The sequence below is a fragment of the Alexandromys fortis genome, unplaced genomic scaffold, assembly GCF_014885135.2.
Source record: "Alexandromys fortis isolate MF-2015 unplaced genomic scaffold, M_Fortis_MF-2015_v1.1 scaffold_44, whole genome shotgun sequence".
In the NCBI taxonomy this organism is placed as follows: domain Eukaryota; kingdom Metazoa; phylum Chordata; class Mammalia; order Rodentia; family Cricetidae; genus Alexandromys; species Alexandromys fortis.
In genome coordinates, this window is record NW_026067921.1 from 2,894,779 (window position 1) to 2,919,208 (window position 24,430).

Sequence of the window (24,430 nt, forward strand, 5' to 3'; positions counted from 1 at the left end):
TCTGTGTCTGCGAGAAGCTCCTGATTGCCAGTGAGAGCATGGCTTTGCTCTAAAAGCCCAAAGATCCCTGCTGCAGCCCACTGTGCTGGCGCATTCCTAGGCCCCTTTACTGCAGGCGCTCAGGAGCCGCGCTGCAGCAGGAGGCCCCAGGGAACCTTCTAGGCTCCCATTTTTCCTTTCTAATTCTTACATTTCATGTAAGTCAGCATATGGGTTCTGACAGTTGCTAAGTACGACTCTTCCAGTTACAGATTTAGGAAGAAAAGGAGCAACCAGAGCAGGCTCGTAGATACGCTGGGGTTGCTGTCATTTGGATTTAGGCCAAAAGCCCATTCATCACCTGGACGCCAGAGCTGACTCAGAACGTTGATGGGAAATGAAGGTGTTGAGTTGAGGAAGGAGTTTGCCAAGGATCCTGGGAGGGGCGGGGGAGAGAGGGAAGGTGCATCCTTTAATATTAATTATTAATAATAAACTAATTCATTTAATATAAATATTAAAGCAAATTATTCCTGAATGGGGAGAAACAAGTACTACAGTCCATCATGGGGGGGCACGGATGGCAGGAATGTGGACCTGGGCCACGTCACACCTTAGCTGCTCAGGAAGCAGAGAGCAGGGCGGGCCGGTGCACATCTGCTGGTGCACATCTGCCATGCACATCTGCCGGTGCACATCTGCCATGCACATCTGACTCCTTCTCTTTTCCTTTTTCATTCCACTCAGAACCCCAGCTTTTGCCTTCTCCCTTTTTGTACCCTCTCTGCATCCTCACAGACAGGCATAGAGGTCTGTCTCTCAGGTCATTCTACATCCAATCAAACTCTCAATGAAAATTATCCAAAATAAAAAATACCGAGCAAGCATGTAGGAGACACCATCAGTATGCATTTTATTAGACTTTTTTCCTGTTTGAGACAGGGTCTCAGATAGTCCAGGTTAGCCCCAAACTCACTATGAGTGGAGGATGGCCTGGAACACCTGCCCCTTCTACTTGTCCTCCCAAGTATTTGGTTATGGGCGTGAGCCCCCACATGGTCACAGGCGTAAGCTCCCACACGGGCTTCAGCGTCACTGACACCAGCCTTGTGCTCAGCCCCATGAGCACCAGAGACCAGGACTTGGCGAGCTCAGCCCTGGGACATGGGTGTGTGTCAGGACAGAGAACACAGAGGGAAGGGTGAGGAGGGGTGCTGGGGGGGCGGGGATAAGGTAACTGAAGTCCAGAAGGTTAGGGGATGGGAACGCTATGGGAAGAGGCTCCCCGTGGAGGAGTTGGAGGGAAGAGTGGGTCTTGTTCTTTGGCAGTTTACTTGGATTTTTACTGAGTCAGTCTTTTTAACTTGGTCTCTGTAGAATGCTAAGAAATACAATTTGCCATGTTGGAGAACAGTCTAAAATGTTCATGGTCTCCTCATGCAAAGGTCTCCACATTTTATCCTTCTTATCCAAAGTGAGTTTGTAGAGTGCGGGGTGGGTGTCCCCTGGTGAGCACTTGGTGACAGCGGTTGTCGGCCTCCCCCAGGCCTTGCTGGTGCTGGGCCACACTGGTTCTGAGCAAGCAGATGGCTGTCTTCTGATGGGCTCACTCTGCAGTAGGGTTCCAAAGGGCAGCTAAACCTCAACTTAAGGAAAGATGTTTTAGATTTTGTCAATTAAATAACACACCATTACATTCTGTGCTAAGTAATTTAGATTTTAGAGAAAATTTGAATCTTTAAAGACAAGTAGGAATGTACTTTTGTATATGCTGTGGATTTAGGGGTCAGTTTTCTTTTAATTCTCTGACTCCTGAAACTTAAGAACCCCCTTTGCATTCTGCTTACGTCCGGGAGAGCTATAGATTTGGGGGATTTCCCAGGGCAGGGGGAAAAATTCACCCTGGCAACTCTTCCAGTCTTTATTCCAGTCTGGGTAAAAGTGGCCCAGGTGTCTTTACCTTCATTCTAGAGGCGAACGTCAGCGTCGTCTGGAGAAGTCCGACTGCAGGCTGCACAGTGCACTCTACAGTGCGTGTGCAGAGACCACACTCAGTGCACTCTACAGTGCGTGTGCAGAGACCACACTCAGTGCACTCTACGGTGCGTGTGCAGAGACCACACTCCGTGCATGGAGACTGGAGTCCTCTGGGATTGGTATTTGGAGTCGGATAGAAAATATGAACCCTGAGGAGTCTGGGGTGGGGGCTCGGGAAGAGGTTGAAGTAGTGGAATTTCACTTGTATTTTAATAAATAAAACTTACCTGAGGGTCAGAAAAGCAAAGCAGCCAGCCACTGGCTCTTACCTTGACCTCAGTCTGAAATGGCTATCCTGCCTCCAGGAATCACTGTGTCTAAGGACTATCTTCTTCCTGTTTTATAATCCTCTCTAGAGCTGGGATTAAAGGCATGCACCACTATCGCCTGGTTTTTATGGCAACTGGTGTGGCTACTGGGATTAAAGGTGTGTGTCACCACTGTCTGGTCTATAAGGCTGACCAGGGTGGCTGGTTTACTTTTCTGCTCCTCAGGCAACTACAGTTGGCATTGCCTTATGTAAATGTCAGTGGATGACAAACCTCTCCTTAAGTTACACCAGGTAGGTGTGTGGTACATTTGCCTGTGAAAACGTGACAGCAAAACAGACTTGGCAACCGTGGGCTCAGTTCACAGTTCTGACAGTCTGCACAGGCTCCATCATAAAGGAAACACTGATATTAATTTAAAGTTAGGGACTTCCGTTAGAGTCAGAAATTTAAAAACAAACAAAAGAATCCAAATCAAGCCATAGACCAGGGGAAGGCACTTGTTACACAAATAATCCCCCACTGAGTTTCTAACCTAATGGACAAGAGAATCCAGGAGAAAACCAAGACTTAATGAACCCTTCACATGTGTCTCTTCACACACGTGTCATCCCTAGATGTTCAGTTCACACATGAGAAGATGCTGACTTCATGAGTGATCAGGACAGCTCATAGCGCATCTCTCTCACGTGCGTGCGTGCGCACGCACACACACACACACACGCATGCATGCACACGCATGCACAGCAGACATCTTAAACTAATGGACAGAAAGGTGTGCTAATGTAACTGTTGCTGTCCACGTTTCTTTCTGTGTCTATAGTTCCCCTAAAGAACTAGAGTACATTTGAATGGCCAGGACTTCCAACCAAGTTTAATATTAATGACCAACAAAAGGGCTGGTACCCAAGGTTCTCCATTGATCCTGGGACACCGAGAGCCCCTTGTGTGCAAATGTCTTGGTTGGTCACTGTCTATTAGTGGAGAATGTATCTTTCCGTTGGGCAAAGACAAACAAAATCGGGTGTTGTTTACAACCAGGGCAGAGACCTTTAGTGGAGCCTGGCTTCTGCATCAATGTCTGGGCTTGTAAAGTGCAGCTGACTGTGCCTGGCTGTTCAGTGCCGTGACGGGTCAGCAGGGCTAGGGCTGCACCTCTGGAAACACTCACCTCGGTGGCATTTAAGACAGACACTGTATCTATCTTATCATGAGCAATAATCTTTGCCCGGTGCTCTTTGCAGGCTGGTGATGTACATCGAGAGAGACAGCAGAAAGACCTCCCCAGGCAAGGAGCTGCAGGGTGGGAGCGAGTACCTGGCCAGGTGCCTGGATCTCCTCATCCAGCACATGGTACAGGAGCCGCCGCGGATCCTAGGTAAACGACAGCCACCTGCTCGGGGCCCATAGCTGTTTACTTTTCTGCGCCTGGCTTCTGGCATGCCTTTCTTCATTCTTGCTTCTCTTCTATTTCAAAACTTACCTTAAAAATTAATTTCTTGGGATTTTATATGGTTTGTAAACATATTCGCCCCCTTAGCTCCTCCCCTTCCCACTCAGTCTTCCCATCCCTCCCCACCCAATAGTCACGAGATTCTCGTCTTCTTCTTTGTCTTCATCTTCTTTCAGTCTCCTTTCCTCCTCTTTGGTTTCTTCCACAGTTTGCGTTGCCCAGCTAGTCTTGGGGTTGGGTCTGCCCTGCCGTGTGACCTGACTAGTGTGGTATATCAATAAAATAAAACAAAACAAATCGTGAACTGTCCGGTGGTGGCCGCACATCAGTTTTATCGTTCCCTGTGCTGGACTTTTGTCTGGCTGGGACCTGTACAAGTCCTGTGCATGCCATCACATCTCTGAGTCTTGATGTCTATGTTGCTGTGGGGCAGTGGGGAGACATTTCTCTGCAATGTGTGTGGCTTTAAGACTTCATTGGCCTTGTCTGGTCTATAGTTACTTTGTATTGGTCACAGGATTGAGATGTTACATTTGGGTGTTACCTGAGGTAGATGGCTGTCGTGATATCTATGATTATGAGGCAATGCCATGAACACAGCAACCCCTATACAGAAAGCATTTAATTGGCTCCATATTTACTATGACAGGGAACATATCGGGGTGCAGGCCAACATGGTGCTGGAGAGGTAGCAGACAGCTCTACCTCTGATCTGCAGACAGCAGGAAGAGAGCGCCACAGTGCGCCTGGCTGGAGCATCTGAGATCTCAAAGCCCGCCCCCAGTGACACCCTTCACCCAACAGAGGTCATACCTCCTGATAGTGCTTCTGCCTATGAGTTTGTGGGGCCATTTTATTCAAACAACCAAATGACAGTTTAAGAAAAAAAAATGGAAATCAGGTTGTGGTTCATCCTGAAAAGCTGAGAAACCTGCCCATATCTTAAATAATTTCCCGTGAAATTAGAACAATAAATATATTTATTTATTAAAAGAACTTTTAAAATGTATATTTCATTTTGTTTCATTGGTTGGTTTTGTCGTGGTTATGGTTGTTTGAGACGTGGTTTGCCTCCTCCTCTTGGGTGCTGGGATTAAAGGTGTGCACTACCACACCTGTCCATGCTTTTTTATTATTGTTTGTATTTTGTTTCATTTTGTTGAGATAAAGTTTGGGTTGGAATTGAATGCACTATGTAGCGGAGGCTGGTTTTGAACTCCTGATCTTCCTTCCTTCATCCTCCAAGGCTAAGATTCAGATGTACAGTGCCACAGCCAGAAACGTATATAGGTTTAGGGTTTGGAGTCACAGATCTTGATGGTATTAGTTGTTTGGAGAAATCTCTTTAATATGAGAACGTTTAGGGATGACCTGCAGAGAATGCTAATTGCACTAAGGAAATGTCTTCTTGTTGTTTTTGGAAATTAAAGTCACATGAGCAGGACCCAGTGCCGCCCTGGCCCCTTTCCCATGCGTTCCCAGAAGGTGTAGCTCTAGCCCAGAAGTGTTTAGCTCATTAAATTTGATTCAAGCCATCTTAGTGAAGATGCGGAGCTACGGATGCGAAAGCAATGGTGATGTCATCCTACTGCCAGTAACTCTCTTCCTGATCAGTTAGGACACCTTCTCCACCAGTGATGCTGGAAATGGAGCCCGGCACGGTGGCCTAGCAGTTAACAGCACTGACTGCTTTTCCAGAGGACCCAGGTTCAATTCCCAGCGCCCACATGGTGGCTCACACCTGTTTGTACTCCAGTTTCAGGGGATCTGATGCCCTCTTCTGGGTACCTTCACTCATGTGTGCATACACACACACACACACACACACACACACACACACACACACACACACTGGTGGTATGAAAGTGTGTCCTGTGGAGGAGGCACCTTTGAGGTCTCCTATATGCTCAAGATCCTGCCCAGTGTCACGGACCACTTCCTGTTGCCTGTGAGTCAAGATGTAAGGACTCTTAGCACCCGCTCTAGCACCATGTGTGCCTGCACGCCACTGTGCTGCACCATGCTGATAATGGACTGGACCTCTGAAAATGTAATCCATCCCAGTTAAATGTTTTTCTTTATAAGACAAGATTTGCTGTGGTCATGGTGTCTCTTTACAGCAATAGAAACCTTATCACACACACACACTCACACACGCATACACTAAAATTAAATTAAATTAAAAGTTTTGGACATTGACCTCTTTTCCCCATCCTTGGCAGTCGTGGTGCACGCCCTTAGTCCCAGCCCTTGGAAGTCAAGGGCAGGCAGATCTCTGTGAGTTCAAGGCCAACCTGGTCCACAGAGAAAATTCCAGGACAGCTAAGGCTACTGAGAAACCCAGTCTTGAAAAAAAAAATACTGCTTCCTCTTTTTCCCATTCTATTTGTTTTTCTTTCTGCTTTCTTTTTCAAGTTGTATTTTATAATCTGTTTACTTATACTGTTAAATTAGTTTTCTAAAGCAATAAGCAGTAATAGTCAATTTGAACAATACAGATAAATTCCTAAGAACATTACTGTATCATAACTATAAACTCTCTTTAATTTCTAGGTTAGAGGTCAATTGATAGTGGCTATGCAGATTGTTACACTCTGTCCCCAGAGGCTACAAGTGTGTTATATTAACAGTGTGTGACTTGCTGGGGATGTGGCCCAGCTGGTAGAGTTCTTGCCTAGGATGCACGAAAAGCCCTGGGTGTGACTCCTAGCCCCGCATAGAATCAGATACGGTGCCACACACCTAAAACCCCTGGTGGTGGAGGCAGGAGGATCATTTGCCCCTCTGTGCCTTCTCACCTTCCCTGATGTGCTCCACAGGCGACATTATTAATGCTCTGGTCAATGTGTCTGGCCGAAAGCACCCATCAACGGTCCAGGGGAAGCAGCTGAAGATGTGTCTTCCCATGATGCCCGTGGTGCTCCATCTGGTCATGTCTCAGGTACCCCACCCCATCCCCGGAGGGCGCCATCTCTCCTGAGATGACTCTTCTGACTGTCCATCTTTGCTTGTGGCTGTCAGGATCTCATCCAGGGACCTCTCGCCCTACAGGTGTTCCGGCCTCAGGTGGTGACGGAAGAATTTCTCTTCAGCTACGGGACGATTCTCGTGAGTAGCGGGACTCCTACCAGGCTGGCGGTGCTGCTTTGACTGCTGGCTGTGGGTGGGCTGCGAGAAGGCAGGCATTAAAAGTCTAAATGGCATTTGTTTGTAGGGAAGTGACCTTTTTATATTTTTATCTGTTGACTGCAATAAAATTTGACATTTGGGGAAAACACATTCTCTCCTGATAATGTATTTTGTTCCGAGACAGCCCCTAGTAAAGAAAAGCACACGATAGGCATCAAGGTTTGAAAGGACATGGGTGACGGTAGGGGCTGAGAACGCTGTGGTACTAACTTCGGCTCTCTCTGGACGTTCAGGAATTAAATGTTTGCGCCCCTTTCAGGAAGGGAGCGCCGCATGGGCTCAGAGACAAGGCTGGAGGCCCCCCTGGGGAAGGGCCTCCTCTCTCCCCAGGAATCGTCTGCTCTTTATTGGTCTTCGCTAGGGTTGCCTCCATACAGGTGTTTGTGGGAAACAACCTGCCTGGTTTATTATGAAAAAAGCTTTTACATTTCTCTGTCTTTGGTTCTCAGGAGGGAGTTTAAACAAACAAAATGGCAAAATGTTGTATTCTGAGGCTGGCGTGATGGCTCAGTGGTTAAAGGTGCTTGTAGCTGAGCTTCATGACCTGAGCTGGAGGCCCAGCCATTCCCTGGAAGGACAGGCCTGACTCCTAAAGTTATCTAAGTGCACATGTGTGTATGCATGTGGACATACATGTGTATGCGTGTGTGGGGGCACACACACACACAGACACGAAGGAACGAGGTAGTGGGTGTTTGGGCTCTCCCTGGTGAGGCCACTTTCCGAGTCTGCATCCTGGCTGCTCCTGGGTACTTGGTTACTTCTCTCTCTACCTGTTTGCATCATCTTGTACTCGGTGTCGAAGGCGTCGATGTGGCCCTGGAAAGCAGTAGGTCACTGTCCACCCCATGACCCCACGGCCTGCCTCTGTCATCTGTGCAGTTTGTCTGCATTTGTCCTGAGCTTTGATGTGACATGAGACGGACATGAGAGCTGCCATCAGATGTTGGTTCTGTGAGCTGATCTTCCAGAAATTATCAAGAACTTTCTTCCGGCCCTTGTATGCTGACGCCAGCTAAGAAAACCAGCCCACCTCATATCCTCCAGCCCTGAAACGGGAAGTGGGCTGGCATGCAAGAGCTCTGGAAACGTTTGCTTTCATCGTGGTTCCTGAAGGTTCCCTGAAGTGTGCAGCGCTCATGCAGAAGAATGTCACACACGGCCATGCACAGAGCAGCGTGTCAAGTGCACACATGCCTGCCAGCGCACCTGCCTGTCCTGGCCCCTGTGGGTGTCTTTCTCCATCTTTTCATTTCACCCTGTAGCAGGGTCTGTTGTGGAGCCCAGAACCTGCTGACTTCAGTGAGCGTCTAGAGTTTCCTGCCTCTGCCTTCCATTCTTACATAATCAGCTCCAGGGGTCAGCCTGGCACGATCCAGCTTCACATGGGGAGAGGGGCTCTCAGCTGCTGAGAATGGGCTGGCATGCGAGCATGTCTGTGAGGCATTTCCTTAATTGCTTGTGCTGTGGGCGGACTCAGCCCACTGTGGGCGGTGCCATCCTTGTGCAAGTGGGCTGTTGGGTAAGTGAGCTTGGGGAGCCAGCTGGAAGGAGCAAGCCGGACGGAGCGAGCTGGGGCAAGCCAGAAGGAGCAAGCCAGACGGAGTGAGCTGGAGCAAGCCAGAAGGAGCAAGCCAGACGGAGTGAGCTGGGGCAAGCCAGAAGGAGCAAGCCAGTAAGCGGCTGTACCTCCACGGTCTTCCTCCAGCTCCTGCTGAGTTCCCCCCATGACGGACTGTGCCTTGCAAGGTAGAACAAACCCTTTCCTCCCACACTTGTCTCTCATCGTGGAGTTTGTCACAGCAACAGGAGGCAAACTGGGCGCCATTGCTGTGGGATTGGCGTTGTGCGCTGCTGCGCCCTACTGCTGTCTGTCCTGCCTTAGTGTGGGTGCTGAGCATTGGACTCAGGTCCTCGTGCTTGCTCAGCACACACTTGCCCCTCTGAGCTGTCCTTCTAATCCAGCTTTTCTTCCTTTTACTTCCTTCTGGAGATCTTTTCAGTATTTTCCAAGTATGCCCGAGTAGTCTCCATCATGGCAGGCTTATTACCTTTTACAAACTGCCTGCATCTGAGGGACTCAATTCCAGCTGAATCCAGGAACTGCATAGACCAGAACTTCTTGCCTTTGGGTAAAGTGGGCACGGAGAGAGGCCCAGAGGGGCTGTGTCCTCACTCATTGCAAGGGTCCTTAAAGAGGGGACCTGGAGGGCATGGCCTGGTACGTCTCGTAATGGCATCAGGCCACCGTTTGCCTGTGCTGTGGGAGGGACATTGCCATCCTCATCAGAGCAGCCGTGACGACTTTGACGCCCCTCCCAGGAGGGGCGGCCATCAGCCCCTCCAAGCTGTATCTAATTCTGCCTCAGGTGCACGTGGTCATGCTGCCTGAGGAGGCTCTCGAGTGTTCTCAACCTGGGGGTAGAGTGACTGTTCATGTTACATTATGGTTCATAACAGTAGCAAGATTACAGTTAGGAAGTAGTAACAAACTTGTGGCTGGGTCACCACAGCACTAGGAACTGTGTTAAAGGTCGCAGCGTTGGGAAGGTCCAGAGCTCTGCTGTTCTAGAGCGTGGAGAAAGTGGAGGGTGACGGAGGGTGAGTCTGCAGCTCAGGGGACGTGGCATCCATGCTGGCGTGCGCTGCTTCCCTTCACCCCCAGTCCTGCTCTTTAGGAGACCCAACAACCCTAGTGGCTAAGCTGGACACTGATGGAGTGGTTTCTTTGGTCTGTAGGTGCCCTTTTACGGTAGAACATTCTAGATGGTTACATATGGGTCATGAGTGTAGAAATGAGCTCTATATGAACATTTCCCCACAAATAAGCAAGATGTGGGTCTTAAGGAGACTGCTGGTTGGCTGCCATAGCAGGGCACTTCTAAGCCACCTTGGGCTTTCACAGTCTCCGCCAGAGGAGGACCAGCCAACTGTGAATCGCTGCCTTCCACCTCACCAGGCAGGCGCCTGCCCACACCAGCTGCCTCTTCAAGGCCTGCACCCAGAGCTGGGGAGGTGGCGGGGACTGAACTGGGCTGGAACAGAAACAGTGGGTGGGACCTTTGATGGCTGTCGACCTACTGTGCACTGCTTTGATGGCTGTCAACCTACTGCACGCTGTTTCAATGGGTGCTGACCTACTGTGTGCTGTTTTGATGGTTGTTGACCTACTGCATGCTGCTTTGATGTCGACCTACTGTGCGCTGTTTTGATGACAGTTGACCTACTGTGTGCTGTTTTGATGGATGCTGATCTACTGTGTGCTGTTTTAAATGGCTGTTGACCTACTGTGCACTATTTCCTGTGTTCTTTCCCAAGGTCTTTGGTTGATGAGCCCAGGACATGCTGGGTTTTCCAGTCCTGACCTTGCTGGACTGTAAAAGTGCAGAGATTGGCAGACATGCCCCACCCCACCTGTGCCCAGCTTTCTGATGTGTGAATGCTGATATGTTGATAGTGCTTGATTTGCGTTGTGGAGATGGTACCTGCCATGCTTTTAAACAAACCACCAAAAGCTCTTGTAACCTACGGATGTTCTTGTGAGGATTTTTTTCTGACTCTGTTCTGACTGCAGAGGAGATCTGTAAATACTGAGGTGGGCAGGCTTGCCGTTGGTCTGGCGGCAAGCCCTTTTACCCACTGCACCATCTCTGCAGCCCTGACAGGGCTGTTTTCTGTCTTTACTCTTCAGCTGCTGGCCTGGCCCTGAGGTCTGTGGCATTCTCTGCTCCACTGTGGAGCCTCTACTTCGCTGTCCATGCTCTCTGCAGTCATCTGGAGATGCTCTGGGTCCCGGGCTGTGGTCACTGCAGCTCTGGAGATGCTCTGGGTCCCGGGCTGTGGTCACTGCAGCTCTCTGTCTCTGTGTCACCGTTTCTTGCTCTCCTGGGGGCTGTGGCCCTGACCAAGCAGCTTAAGGAAGACTTTATTTTGACTCAAAGTTGGAGGGTTATTTCACCATCTGGGATAACTGTTATTGACATGAATAAAGAAAAGTCAGCTGTAAACCCCAAGGATGTGTGCGATAGTGAGTGGTGGCTCCAGTCTCAGTCTGCACTGTCCAGGTTTGCTGGTGTCTGCCCTGAAAGCTGCTGTCGGGTGGCCAGCCTTCCTGTGCAGGCTCCAGAACCATTGTCCAGAGAGCATCAGCGTGCACACATGACCCTGTGCAGTCTTCAGAACCATTGTCCAGAGAGCATCAGTGTGCACACATGACCCTGTGCAGTCTCCAGAACCATTGTCCAGAGAGCATCAGCGTGCACACATGACCCTGTGCAGTCTTCAGAACCATTGTCCAGAGAGCATCAGTGTGCACACATGACCCCATGCTTGTCATACTCAGCACAGATAGTTGACTTTTTTTTTTTAAAGTTAAAGATGTTTTAAAAAATTCTGATGTAAAGCAGCTTATTTTGGTTGTCACTCTATGGATCTCGAAGGTGGGTCACACTGCATGTGCCTGCCCAGTCTCTTTCTCATAAAAGAATTTTATATTGACGGGGTTGTGGGCCTGGACCACATCATGTGTGCAGATGGCTTGCAGGAGTCCCTGCTTCGCTTCTGTCCCTGGGAGTGACCTCAGGATGTCTGGCTGGCTTGGGGACAAGCTCCTTGACCTTCTGAGCCTTCTCACCTCAGCGTCTCCTCTTTAAAAAAGAATAGACATTTCTTTCTGAACTTTTAGTTTGCCATCAAATTAATATTCATTGAAAAATTGTTTCATTTTGGAAATTTGTGAAATGATTTCAACCAAGTTGTTATAAAAAGTTCTTGTTGTGCGCCGTACAGTGACCTCTAGGCATCGTTGTTTGTTTATGCTCTGAAGAGAAGTGAGGTTGGAATCTTTGCCTTTTAAAGAACTTTGGTTTCCTGGATTCTTGGGTTTTGTTCATAGCAAACCCCTTCACTTTTCTGTCTCACCCCCCCCCCACTAAGACAAAAGAGAGGAGCGGGAGCAGCGTGGGCTTCCTTTCGTGGCCAGCTGTTGTCTCATTGGTATGGAATGTATAGTTTGATATAATTTTAGTAAAAGATAAATCGTGGGTGCTGACGAGATGGCCCAGTGGTCAGGGCCATGGCTGCTTTCCTAGAGGACCTGGGATTCAAGGTCTCAGCGCCCACAAGCAGCTCACAAACTTTGTGACTCCAGCCTCTGGGTCCCATTCCTCGTCTCACCTGTGGGTCTCAGGTGCACAAGTGGTGCACAGAAATCCATGCAGGCAAAACACCTTCCACGTAAAAATAAAAGTTAAATAAAAGTTAAAGATCTAGCCGAAAGAATGTTCAGAGAGGCATGTGTAGGAATATTGAAAAGTATCCAGGAAGCGGGGGTGGGGAGGTCATGTGAGGAACTGAACGTTGGGGCTCCGTCAACTCCCCTAGTAGGTGGAGAGGGTCCTTGTTCTCCATGGCTCTGTGCACACTGTCTGCTGTGCAGTGCACACGTCTATATTACCTGTTTATTTAGCGATTGTTTCTTAGTTCATTTGGGGACAGAGTCTTGCTATGTACCCAGGTCAGCCTTGAATTCACTAAACTGTCCAGGCAGACCTTGGACTCACATTGATCCTCCTGCCTCCGCCTCTTGATTGCAGGGATCACAGGCATGGGCCACCACATTTTGTTAAACCGTGTCACAGTAGACCAAGCGTATAGCTAGTTACGTTTTAGTCTTATGGGCATCGTATATTTTATTCGCTATTTATGGTACTTTTGGATGGGTTGAACTCAGGGCCCTGCGTATGTAAGACAGCACTCAACCACCAAGCTATAACCCAGTCCTGCTGTTTGGTATATACAAAACATTGTATTTGACCATGTTTTTGCGTGCTAAAGACGTGAACAGTGGTGTGACTGCATGCAAAGAACACAGGTGTTCGCCCGTCACAGTGTGACTGAGGTCATCTATCTCCCTAAGCTCAGGCAGGGAACTGCTGTCCTGTTCAGATCTTTAGCACAGACTGGGAAGGGGAAGCACTGGTTGACAGCCCCACTGCTGTCTTTCCTCTCACGCGGTGCTGGGATGTAGGCAACAGTGGATGGGGACTGGAGGAACTGGAGTCAGACACCAGATAGTGTTGACACTCGCGAGGCCTTGGCCTCTGCTGCACCTTCACCTTGACACCCCGCGCAGCACCAGGACCCTCCTGTGGGGTGACTGTTGTCACCACGGTAGATGTTGTTCATTGTTGACGAGGCCTTGGTGCTGTTGGTAAGGCTGGCCTTGAACTTGCTATGTGTCACTGTGCAGCCTAAAGCTCAAGGCGACCCTTGCCTCAGCCTCGCAAGCGATGAGATGGCAGATGCCACCAGTGGCCATTCTCACTTTTGTAAGTTTTTTGTTACCACTGAATTATTACGACACTAAATCTCATTTGTATATTTAAAAATCATGGTCTTAATATATGCATAATAAAATTTTGAAGAATTATTTTTAGGGGGCTGGAGAGAGATGACTCGGTAGTTAAGGGCACTGGTTGCTCTTACAGAAGACGTGGGTCTAGTTTCTAGCACCCTGTGGTGGCTTCCAACTGTCTTTAACTCTAGTTCCAGGCGATCTAATCCCTGAGTCCCTAATCCCTGAACCCATCTATTTCCTGCATGGATATGGTCCACATATTTATGAGCAAAGCACTCACACACGTAAAATCTTAAAACATTTCTTTTAAATTAAGTGTATGTGTGTATTCATGTGTGGGGTGTGTACACATTGACTTCAGGTACTTGTGCAGTCTGGATGGGCAAAGGTGTCAGATCTCCTGGAGCTGGAGTTAAGTTGTGAGCCGTCCAGTTTGGATGCTAGGAATTGAACTCTTAACCACTGAGCCACCTTTCCATATATGTGAGTAGTGTATGCATATACTGTGTACAGTATTATATAAGCACATTCAAACTGATTGCAGTGTTTGTAATATATCCCCATGAGTTTAGGAATCAGACGTGGTTTCAGGCAAACTGTTACCTGCCCAGGTTTCATTTCAGAGGTATTTTGACCCCCGTTTATCAGACACTTCTTCTTTTTCAGAGTCACGTTAAGTCGGTTGACTCGGGAGAAACGAACATAGACGGAGCCATAGGTGAGCAGCTGCATTTGTTGCGTGTGAGCCATGAAGAGCATGCACGCATGGATGCCTGTGTAACAATCTCTCTGTGATTCTAGGGATGGTGGCTTCGGAGGAGTTCATCAAGATCACCTTGTCCACCTTTGAAGCTGTGATACAGTACCCCATTCTGCTGGCCAACTACCGCTCTACGGTCAGTTTCTAGAAAGCCCTTGGCCTTTGCTTGATAATCCTTGTGTGTACACATGCCGGGTTGAGCGGTGTCCCTGTCTCGAGAAACTTCAAAAAAGCAGGGGGAGCCGGGGAAAGCTGCTTCCAGTTTTGTTGGTTGGGGAGGGGTAAATTTCTCTGACTGTTCCTTGACCTCCCACGCCCTTTTCCTTGAGGCCAGAAGCACATTCCTGTGGGGGAGACTTTGCAGACACTGGGGATGTGCCCTCCTCTGTAGTGCTGGGGTTTCCTGCTCTCCTGGCTCCTGCTGTGCCCCAGCCCCTGCAGAAGCAGCCAATGATTTGGGTTGTTTTTCCTGTAGTAGGAAGACATCTTGTAGACATTTTCCTACAGAGTAAACATTCTCTTGACATCTCCATTGCTGCTACAGTTCCCTGATCCCTGCAGACGGGTTCCACTTGGTGATGTGTTTGTTCTATGCGGTTGCTAATGCCAGCATCAGAAGATGGCCTTTCTCTCTGGTGTTGGCCACCTTGTGCTCCTGGCTCAGCCGTCCTGTGTCTCAGAGACTGCCTTGTTGGCACTGTGCTTGTCCTTTTCTCTCAAAGCCTTCTGTGTGCAGGCCTCCCTCCTCAGATGCCTCTGTGAGGAGCCCGCTGACTTCCATTGAGACCCTGTCAAACCACTGGCTTCTCTGCAGACATGCTCCTCTGTGTTCTGGGAGCGATGTGTGGCCAAGGCTTGGTGGAAGAGCTGTCGTTCACTACCCTAGAGTCAGATCCCTGCCTCGGCACAGGTCCACGCTGGGCTGGCAGGAGCTAGTGGTCCCTGGGAATCATGTGCTGGTTTGTGTGTGAGCCCCCGTCCCAGCCCATCACTTCCCATTGCAGACTCCCATCTCTCAAAGCTCCCCACTGCCATTTCAAGCTTTAATGTTAGGATTCGGGTTTTCTGTATCTCACCACAGTTTTCATGATAGAGTTGGTCCACATTCCCTATGTACACCTAACATAACAGGAAAGAACCAGTCATGGTGCTTTACCGGTGAGTCCCAGGCCTTTGATTGAGATGTCACTTATGGATCCTGTTGCCTAATGAACAATAACCCCATGGCTAATTTGTTCAGATCCAGTGTTTATTAATATCTGTATTGCATTTAAATAGAAATTTAATTAGTGTGTTTTCTAATCACGAAACACGAGTGTTAATTATTGCCACTACAGCATCAATTATGATAGAAAAGGTGTCACAAGTTACCACTTTACAAAAAATGCCCTCTAAAGCCGCAGCTCCTGGGAAATCTTGTAATTATCTTCTCTTGGGCATGACTGGAATGCATGAGGAAAAAGACCCACGCCCCAGGGAGCCTCTGATAGTTTTAGATTTCAGCACACCATGTTCAAGGCTCCTGATCGATACCTGCTCTCACAGCTAGCTGCATTTAACTCTTGCTGAGCCCAGAGCCAGCCCTGCTGCTTCTTTGGGGTGTCTAAGCCATTAAGCTCCAGTGGGGTCACTGGGCCCAGCTCCAACCAGGACAAACATCTTGTGGGTTACCTTACACTGAGTGGGGGCCTGACCAAGGAGGCATCACTTAGAACAAGGCAACGCCAGATCCTCCATGATTGCCAGCTTGGTACCTTGGAAGGCAAGGCTCTCCACAGGGAGCTGTCTAGATCGGGCTGCCCCAGGGTAGATCAGGCTGCCCCAGAGTAGATCAGGTTGCCCCGTGGACTTGTCTATAGGGATTGACTTGATAACGGTAACTGTTGGAGTAGGCAACCCACTGTGGTGGCACCATCCCCTGGGTCTGTATCCTGGCCTGCATAAAAGAGGAGAACATGAGTGTGAGCTAGCCCAAAACAGGATCGGGTGGCAGAGGGCAGTGGTCCTACTGCCTCATGTGTGAGTGTTTCTGCAAGCTTCCAAGAAGGGAAAACACTGGTTACTTTGAATCTGTCAAATGTGCAAAGCTGGGACAGCTTTGGGTTGGAACCTTGGTCTAGGAGGAAAAGTGTTCTTGCTTCTGATAGCATCTGTCAGCAACCTGAGACAATTCGGAGTTTCTTTTATTTGTAGTGAAGTTTATTTATTTCATTTATTTATTTATTTTTGTGAACCAGCTCTTTAAAAGCAGGGTGGAGAATGCAGTGAGCTGAGGCTTACCACCTTCTGCACTGAGCCAGCCTGGGCTTGTGTCTGGACAATGCCTGCACGTGTGTGTGTGTGTGTGTGTGTGTGTGTGTGTGTGTGTGTGTGCGCGCACCAAGATTTGCAGGATACAGTGTGGATAGGGGACCCACAGGGTGTGGCAGCCCTAGGCAGTCTGCTGGTTTGTGCCTGGTTGTGGGAGAATGTGTTTCTTCAACTGAGTGTGCAAGGGGAGTTAAGTGTTGAACAGGATGGGAAGTGTCTGCTGGGGTCAGAGGGTGTGTATAGCTCTGCTTGGCCTGGGTTAGAGTTGAGCAGGCTCCTCCCCCTTGGGAAAGATAGGTCGGGTTCACTGGCCAGGGTGACCTTGCCAGGGAGTGGACTGACAGGGCTGAGCAGTGGGGAGTGAAGTGCCCAAAGGGCAATCTGAGGCATTTGAGGTGGCCATTTCTGATACGTTATCACGGAGGTATGAAATTGTGTTGTACAAGCTGGTTTTGTTCTCTTTCTAGGAAAGGCAAATTACAGGTGAGGCGTGCTATGACCTGGTCCTGCGGCCATTCAGTCCCAAAGCAATACACCGAAGTCTACATTAATTTTAAACTGATTGGCCCAGTAGCTCAGGCTTCTTATTAATTCTTATATCAGCCCATAATTCTTGTCTGTGTTAGCCACGTGGCTTGGTACCTTTTTCAGCAAAGCAGTCACATCTTACATCCTCTGTGTCTGGCTTCCTCTCTGTCTGGGTGATGACTGCAGACTGAAACTTCCCTCTTCCCAGAATTCTCATTGCCCCACCTATACTTCCTGCCTGGATACTGGCCAATCAGTGTTTATTAAAAATAATAAAAGTGACAGAATAAGAGACCACTGTCCCACAGCACTTCCCCCACCCTTTAAAAAAAAAGAACTCTGAATCTAATATTCTTTGTTTAGCTTTTCTCCTGACCATTATCCATAACAACTTGTAACCAACATTCTAAACAAAGGCAAACATCCATAATCCATTATTTTGGGAATGTGGGTATAGTTTTCCAGGCTACTTCCTGCTGGTTGGGGGTGCTGGTAATCTTATGAGGACCTAAAGAAAATTTTGAATTATGGTCAAGTCCTAATTGGAATATTCTGTGAGGCTTGATTATCTTAGCCAGCAGTCTTGAAACTGTTCTGGATGCAGAACTCAGAGGAAACTGCTACAGAAATGTTCTGAAATGTTGGATCCTCTGGGCCATCTGCTCCTATTGGAGATTCTTCAGGGGATCTTCCTTGATCAAACCTAATTTTTCTTAGCCCAGAGTGAATCCACAGCCTCTCATTTCCTGTGGAAACAATGCAAAACTTCTTCTCCAAAGTAACATACATTTGACTTAAATTTTGAAGTCAAGGAATTTTCAAAATATATATATATATATATATATATATATATTGGATTAATCCAACAGTATTTATAATCAAATATCTTTTAGCAGCTGTTGCTTCTTCCTCAGCCATCAAACAATTCAAAGGCAACACAATAACATACAGTATCCAGACTCTCTGTGTATTTTTCATCTCTATGTGGCTGTATTTTAAACTCTTATTTTTTTTTTTAAATTTTTGGCTTTTTGAGACAGCGTTTCTCTGTGTATCTTTGGCTATCCCAGAATTCTTTCTGTAAACCAGGTTGTCCTTGAACTCACAGAGATCCCAAGCATTGGGATTAAAGGTGTGTGCCACCACACCCAACTACTCTGTTTCTTTTTTATTTTAAGGACTTTATCCTTTTTCTTTTCTATTCGAAGCCTACATATATTTTTAAACACATTGTAAACCATATAGAAGTTGTCTTCATCCGAATCTATATTGTACATCTTTTCTGACTACATGGGTTTTTAATTTTCTAAGCAATATGGCCAGGATTAAAGTCATGGCTTTGACTGGGGATCCAGCTCATTCTTTAGCTTTCTGAGAATCTAGCCTCATGGCGGAGGTACCTGCTGGAGCCATGGTTATTGCCACAACTTTATGGCATTTCAAGGTCCCTACCACCATCAAGAAGCATGTGGTCAGCTTTTCATCAACACTATTTAATGCTTTGTGGCAGAGCCTCTTAAAAGGGCTGCAAAGTTTTTGCAGCTAAAGCTGAGTCAGGAAACCTCTCTTAATGAGATATGCTTGTCTCTAGCAAACAGAGCCCACCTGAGAAAGCACTGCTACCAAAAAGCCCTGCTTAACTCTGGGGTTTTTTTTGGGAGGGAGTTCTTTGTTTTGTTTTGTTTTGTTTTGTTTTGGTCTAAGCTTGCAGGGTTTAGTCAGCTCCACGTTGGCACACCATTTGAAGAAGGACACTTAAAAGAAATCCCACACTAGCTCAGAACTGAGAATAATAGAAGGTTATTTATTTAGGGGTAGACTCATAGATCACAGTCCTCTGCTCAAATGGGGAACAGCAACTGAATCCTGTAGCCAGAAGAGAGGCCAGACTTGTGCTTTACATCTGCATATATAGAATAAGAGGCCATGCCCAATTGGGCGGGTAACTTAAAGGCTACTGGAGGTAGGAATTCCTACAGCACAGAGAAACCCCTCAGGGGTGAGTGGTGGTTTAGCATTTGAACCACTCATGTCTGAATGTCACCTCTTGGAGACATCTTTACATCAATAATCCCTTGTTAGACCCTCTGGTGAATTCAGTCCTTTCCCCAAACCTGTGACTGAATTAGAAGTGGTACTCTCTGGTGCCCCACCCTCATATCCCTGTGTGGGACAGGGCCAAGAGTCTGGCCAACCCTGAGAGTGGTGTTCCTGGCACTGGGCATTGATACCTGTGTTGTTTCAGAGCGAGTTCTGCCTGCATTCAAGGGGATGTAATTAACCTCATGCTGTGGGAACCTTGGGTCAGCTGTGAGACCCGTAGATTGCATTTTCAGAGTGTTCCTTTAAATACACAAGCTAAAGTGCATGTAGTTTTAAGGAAAACCATTGGTGCTGAAATAGCAATTGGTAACACGTTTGAAAGGACATGTTTGCCCTGGTGCTGGGCCCACGCTATCTGCACCCGCTCTGGCCTCTGTGCCCTTGTACCCTCTGGAGCTCCTCCAGCCACTGGGGACTGGGGGAGGGGTGACAGTGTGAGCACCAGGTCATGGGGACAGACTAGAAAGGCCAGCCTGACTTCTGAGTTTAGATTTCCACCTGTGTCTGGTTTTTTCTACGTAGTATCTCTAGGTGACTGTTTTGATTCTGTCCTGGATATTTCCAGATGACACACTTGGTCTTCCCATCTGCAAGCTGTGACTGTAGCTCTGTAATACTCGTAAACAGTGATAGAAGAAACATCAAGTGGCCAGGTTGTCACAGCCTTGAAGGACCTCAAGTCTGATTCACAGTGGCTGTTTATTTCTCAGAACCAGAGCCATGGCACAGAGCCCTTCCCAGAAGCCCTAGCTTACCGACCCATCATTGTTTATATTTGTGTAGGCGCGTACTGTAAATGATCACAGTTGGCACTGAGTAACTGATGTGTTTTGATAGGCGTGCTGATGAGACTGTGGGGTCATTGATATAATTTACTTCGTAATTGTGCAAACAGGGTAGCTGATGGTGTTGACACAGGAGTCACGTGTCATTTACGCTAGGATGTGTCAGCTGCACACATTCCTCAACCAGTGTTGTCTAGAGACCATAATACTTGAGAAATACCTGCAAGATTGCTTGTTGAACCTTCTTCACATATATATGGGTATGTGTGTGTGAAAATAATATATATTTTTTTCTTATATATATGTGTATATATATGTATATATATGTATGTATCTTATAAGAACTCCAGGAACCAAAACCATTTCTTGTCTCTGTCCTGTGTGAGATTTCCCCATTCCGCGTTCACTCGTGTGATCGGTCACAGAGGAGTGGAATTGTTGAGTCTTCGGGTGTGGGTGGTGGTGTGGGACTGACTTGCTAACTTCCCATGTGACATTCGCATTAATTGTTTATAGTTTCTGCATCTTATCTTTGCGCAGACTTGCAGGCCCCAACTCTGCTTTGTTTGGGTTTAAAACCAGCTGGGTTAAAGTGTTATCTCTTTCAAATTCTAAGTATCTGACATCACTGGGGCTGAGTAATTTTGTGTGTCCACTGCCTGTGTAGGCTTCTTCACTTTGGGGACTGTGCTCTTCATATCTGGTGCCTAGTTCTTGGCCTCTGGGTATCCGTGAGGGAATGTCTAGATGAGGATGGACCCCTGGGTATCCATGAGGGAATATCTAGTTGAGGATGGACCTCTGGGTATCCGTGAGGGAATGTCTAGATGAGGATGGACCCCTGGGTATCCATGAGGGAATATCTAGTTGAGGTTGGACCTCTGGGTATCTGTGAGGGAATATCTAGATGAGGTTGGACCTCTGGGTATCCGCGAGGGAATATCTAGATGAGGTTGGACCTCTGGGTATCCGCGAGGGAATTAGATCTAGATGAGGTTGCTGAGATAGAAGGACCCACATGTGGGCAGCACATTCCTCAGGCCGTGTCCTCAACTGAACAAAAATGAGAAAGCAAGCTGAGGACCAGCGTTCATCTGTTTCCTGACTGCGGGTCATGTGACCAGCAGCCTCCACTCCAGGTCCCCCGTGAGGGCCTGCACCCTCACACTGTTGGCCCAGATGACCTGCCTTTGGCCTTCCTCTCCCTCTGACGGTGACACAGATGGGGGCTGGTGCCCAATAACCTTTTTTTTTTTTTTTTTTTTTGGTTTTTAGAGACAGGGTTTATCTATGGCTTTGGAGCCTGTCCTGGAACTAGCTCTTGTAGACCAGGCTGGTCTCGAACTCACAGAGATCCACCTGCCTCTGCCTCCCGAGTGCTGGGATTAAAGGTGTGCGCCACCACCGCCCGGCCCAATAACCATTTTTTGTACAGAGTTCTGAGCTACGGCTTCTGTCCTTTCTTCCAGGTGATTGATTACATTTTGCCACCCTTGGTCTCCTTGGTTCAAAGCCAGAATGGTGAGTGAGACTGTGGTCTTGAGAATCCAGGACACATTTCTTAGTTTTGCTTTTTAGAGATAACTGGGGACCTGGGGTAGCCCAGTTCTCACCACCATCCCTGTGTATCACCACGATAAGCACACATTCCATTCTCACGTTCTTGGCATTCTTTCCTTCATCCAGTGGAGTGGAGACTCTTCAGCTTGCGGCTGCTCTCTGAGACCACGGCCCTACTGGTGAGCCAGGAGCCAGAGGATGGTGATGATGAGGCCGGCTGTGATCCCGACAGCAACCTTCTGGCACTCTTCAGGGACGAGCTGCTCCCCCAGTAAGTGCTGTTCCGTCCACTGCTCCCCAGTAAGCCCTGTGCCATCCACTGCTCCCCAGTAAGCCCCGTGTCGTCCACTGCTCCCCAGTAAGCCCTGTACCGTCCACTGCTCCCCAGTAAGTCCTGTGCTGCCCACTCACGTGGGGACGCTTCTGTACAGCTGGCCTGACCATGGGGTGGGCTGGATGTCCCTGTGTCTTTGGACATATGCTCCTGGTCTCATGCTGGAGAGATCTAGACACAGGCGGTGGCTGTCCCACTGTGGAGGACCCAGAAGAGTCCCAGCCCTACCCACCTCACAGCCTCTGCTGGGCATTGTTTGCTGGGTACAGTCTTCTGATGCCCACAGAAAGATGCTCCTAGCTGGGGATCGGTCAAGTGGTGTTATGATTCAAGAGCATGGAATTGAGACTTCTGTCACTCTCAGAAACGAGAGTCACAGAGCCTCCCCTTTTCCCAGATGCTTTCCTCAGGGGGTCAGTAGCCGAGGTGGAGAATATGAGCATGGAGGGGCTTGTTCTTCCTTCTGCTACTGCATGGCTCGCACAGCAAGGTCATGGCAGCAGATTCCCAGGAGCTCCCGGTGGGGAACCCTCCATGGAGTCTTGTGCTGCAGGGAACCCTCAGTTTGATTGAACAGAATAATTTTTTTCTTTAAGAGGGCCTCTCTCTCTGTAACCCAAGCTTTCCTGGATCTTGCTGTGCAGTCCAGGCAGGCCTCGAGCTGATGCCGTCAGCTTTGTGCTGATGTTATAGGCATACGGACCACACCCCTCACAGGTGTTAAATTGTACAGGGTTAAATGTAAGGTGTGTGTGTATAAGCACCTGTGTGTGTGTATGCGTGTGTGTGAGCACCTGTGTGTGTGTGTGAGTGAGTGAGAGAGAGAGAGCGCACCTGTGTGTGTAGAGATCAGAGGAATGGATTCTCTCCTTCCACCATGTGAGTTCAACAGGGAGCTTGAGTCAGCAGCTTGTCAGCAGCCACCGTTACCCACAAGCCCTCTTGCTGAACTCACTGCTCAGCTTCGAGCACAACTGAAGTCTCATTCTGCTGATGGCTCCCATCTGAGGTCTCTGGAGGAATCTGCTTCAAGCCATGCAGAGCTGTCCCTCCTGTCTCGTCACGTTACCACAGACATGTGCTCTCTGTTAGAGCAGACGCTCGGCTCATGTCTGTCCCACGACTCACTGCTGGGCTCTGATGGCTGTGCCAGACTCTGCCTGTCGTGGTTTTCATACCGTAGTCCCTGCCTCCCCCCATCTCCATATCTCACATTCCATCCTGTCTGTCTCTCATAAGAAGATCTCATTTGGTTTAGGGAGGGAGCATCTGAGATCCGTCAGAAGGTCTGCAGAGACTTTCTCCATGGCAGGAGCATTGATATGCTCTGTCCTGGGAGGTGCCAAATCATCCCTCTCTCGTGGGACCACTGCTGCTATAGCTCAGCTGCCCAGCTGATAAGGCGTGAACTTCTCAGACACACTCTTGAAGCCACTGCCACATCCTGCTGTGCAAAGAATCCCTGTGATGACTCGTAACCATAGTCAGGGAACTCAGGCTGGCTGTTGGTAACCTCCGTCTTGTGACTCAAGTGTGTGTGTGTGTGTGTGTGTCTGTCTGTCGGTCCCATCCACTCATGTGTGCATACCCTTGCTTGTTTCTGCCCCCCTTAGTTTTCCTTTTCTTCATGGTTGGGATTTTGACAGTCACCCGAGAAGAGAGCTCTTCCTCTTAGGGGAGACAGGCCTCACATCTTCCCAGAAAATCACCATGGGATTTATTCAGTGGGCAGACAAGGTTAGATTTTAGAGGGTTGTACTGAACAGAAGAGACCGTATTTAATGGCTCTTAAGCCCAAATCCTTGTTAATTAGCATCGGGACCTCTCAGGAGTTCAGTGTGCAAACTACTGGCAGTGCCGTCTGCGAAAGCTGACGGCAGAAGGTGACATCATGTCTTGATGGGAGCTGGTCTGGCACTATCACTTGGGAAACTCACTCATCAGCGATGTTCAGCATTCACAGAAATGTAGATAAACATTGTCTCCGTTTACAGTCTTGATGGGATTTTAACCCTAGGATAACCAATGATGGTCCCAGTTTATCCCCACACTGGGTCATTTTCATCCCCTTGGAATTGTGGGACCAAGGACAAGCCTGAACAGTTGCTGACCAATTTGAGTAGACTTTGTCAATGTCCAGAAATAGGGGTGGGAGGTAGGTGTTTGGGGCAGCTTCTCCTGTTCAGGGGTCAGGTTGTAGACACAGGGTAGAAGTCCAGGGTGAGGTTGTAGTTACAGGTAGAAGTCCAGGATGAAGTTGTAGTTACAGGTAGAAGTCCAGGGTGAGGTTGTAGTTACAGGTAGAAGTCCAGGGTGAGGTTGTAGACAGGGTAGAAGTCCAGGGGTTGAATCAGGCTAATAAAGTGGGGGACAGTGTTCATGTTTCTGAGAAGGGGTGGATATTTTTCTGGGAATTCTACAAAGAATTCTTTTTCTGCCTGTGTGGATATGTGAATCTTTGAGCGCCGGTGCCCACAGAGGCCAGAAGACTTCTTTCTTCCTTGAGATGGTTCTGGTACCACCTTCTCATTCTCATGGATTAGCATCCCCACAAGGGCAGAGGGGGGTTTCCCTACAGGGTTTTATTCTCTCAGTTGGCACCAAGGAAAGGAGCAGGGGTTGCCTGTTCTCTGCCTTCCGTGGGAGCAAAGGGTCTGATGGAGGAGGGAACTGGCCATCTCCTCGAGTGAGGAGGGGGGCGCCTGTGCCTTTGCAACTTCAGTTATTCATGGGACTGTAGGGAAGACGCCCCGTGCTGCAGCGGA

General features: G+C 48.4%; 1 protein-coding gene across 6 annotated transcripts in view; it reads left to right on the forward strand.

Annotated features, from left to right (window-relative positions):
- Window positions 1–24,430, forward strand: part of Ulk4 (unc-51 like kinase 4) — a 271,119-nt gene that overhangs the window by 80,773 nt on the left and 165,916 nt on the right. For all 6 annotated transcript variants that reach the window (XR_007591528.1, XR_007591527.1, XR_007591526.1 and 3 more), the window contains exons 23-29: window positions 3,530–3,663; window positions 6,558–6,679; window positions 6,790–6,846; window positions 13,952–14,003; window positions 14,087–14,181; window positions 21,241–21,292; window positions 21,458–21,602. Coding sequence is in view for 3 of the 6 variants with exons in the window: in XM_050141472.1 (XP_049997429.1) it covers window positions 3,530–3,663; window positions 6,558–6,679; window positions 6,790–6,846; window positions 13,952–14,003; window positions 14,087–14,181; window positions 21,241–21,292; window positions 21,458–21,602 (657 nt within the window). In the remaining 3 variants the exon portion in view is untranslated. The remainder of the gene's footprint in view (window positions 1–3,529; window positions 3,664–6,557; window positions 6,680–6,789; window positions 6,847–13,951; window positions 14,004–14,086; window positions 14,182–21,240; window positions 21,293–21,457; window positions 21,603–24,430) is intronic.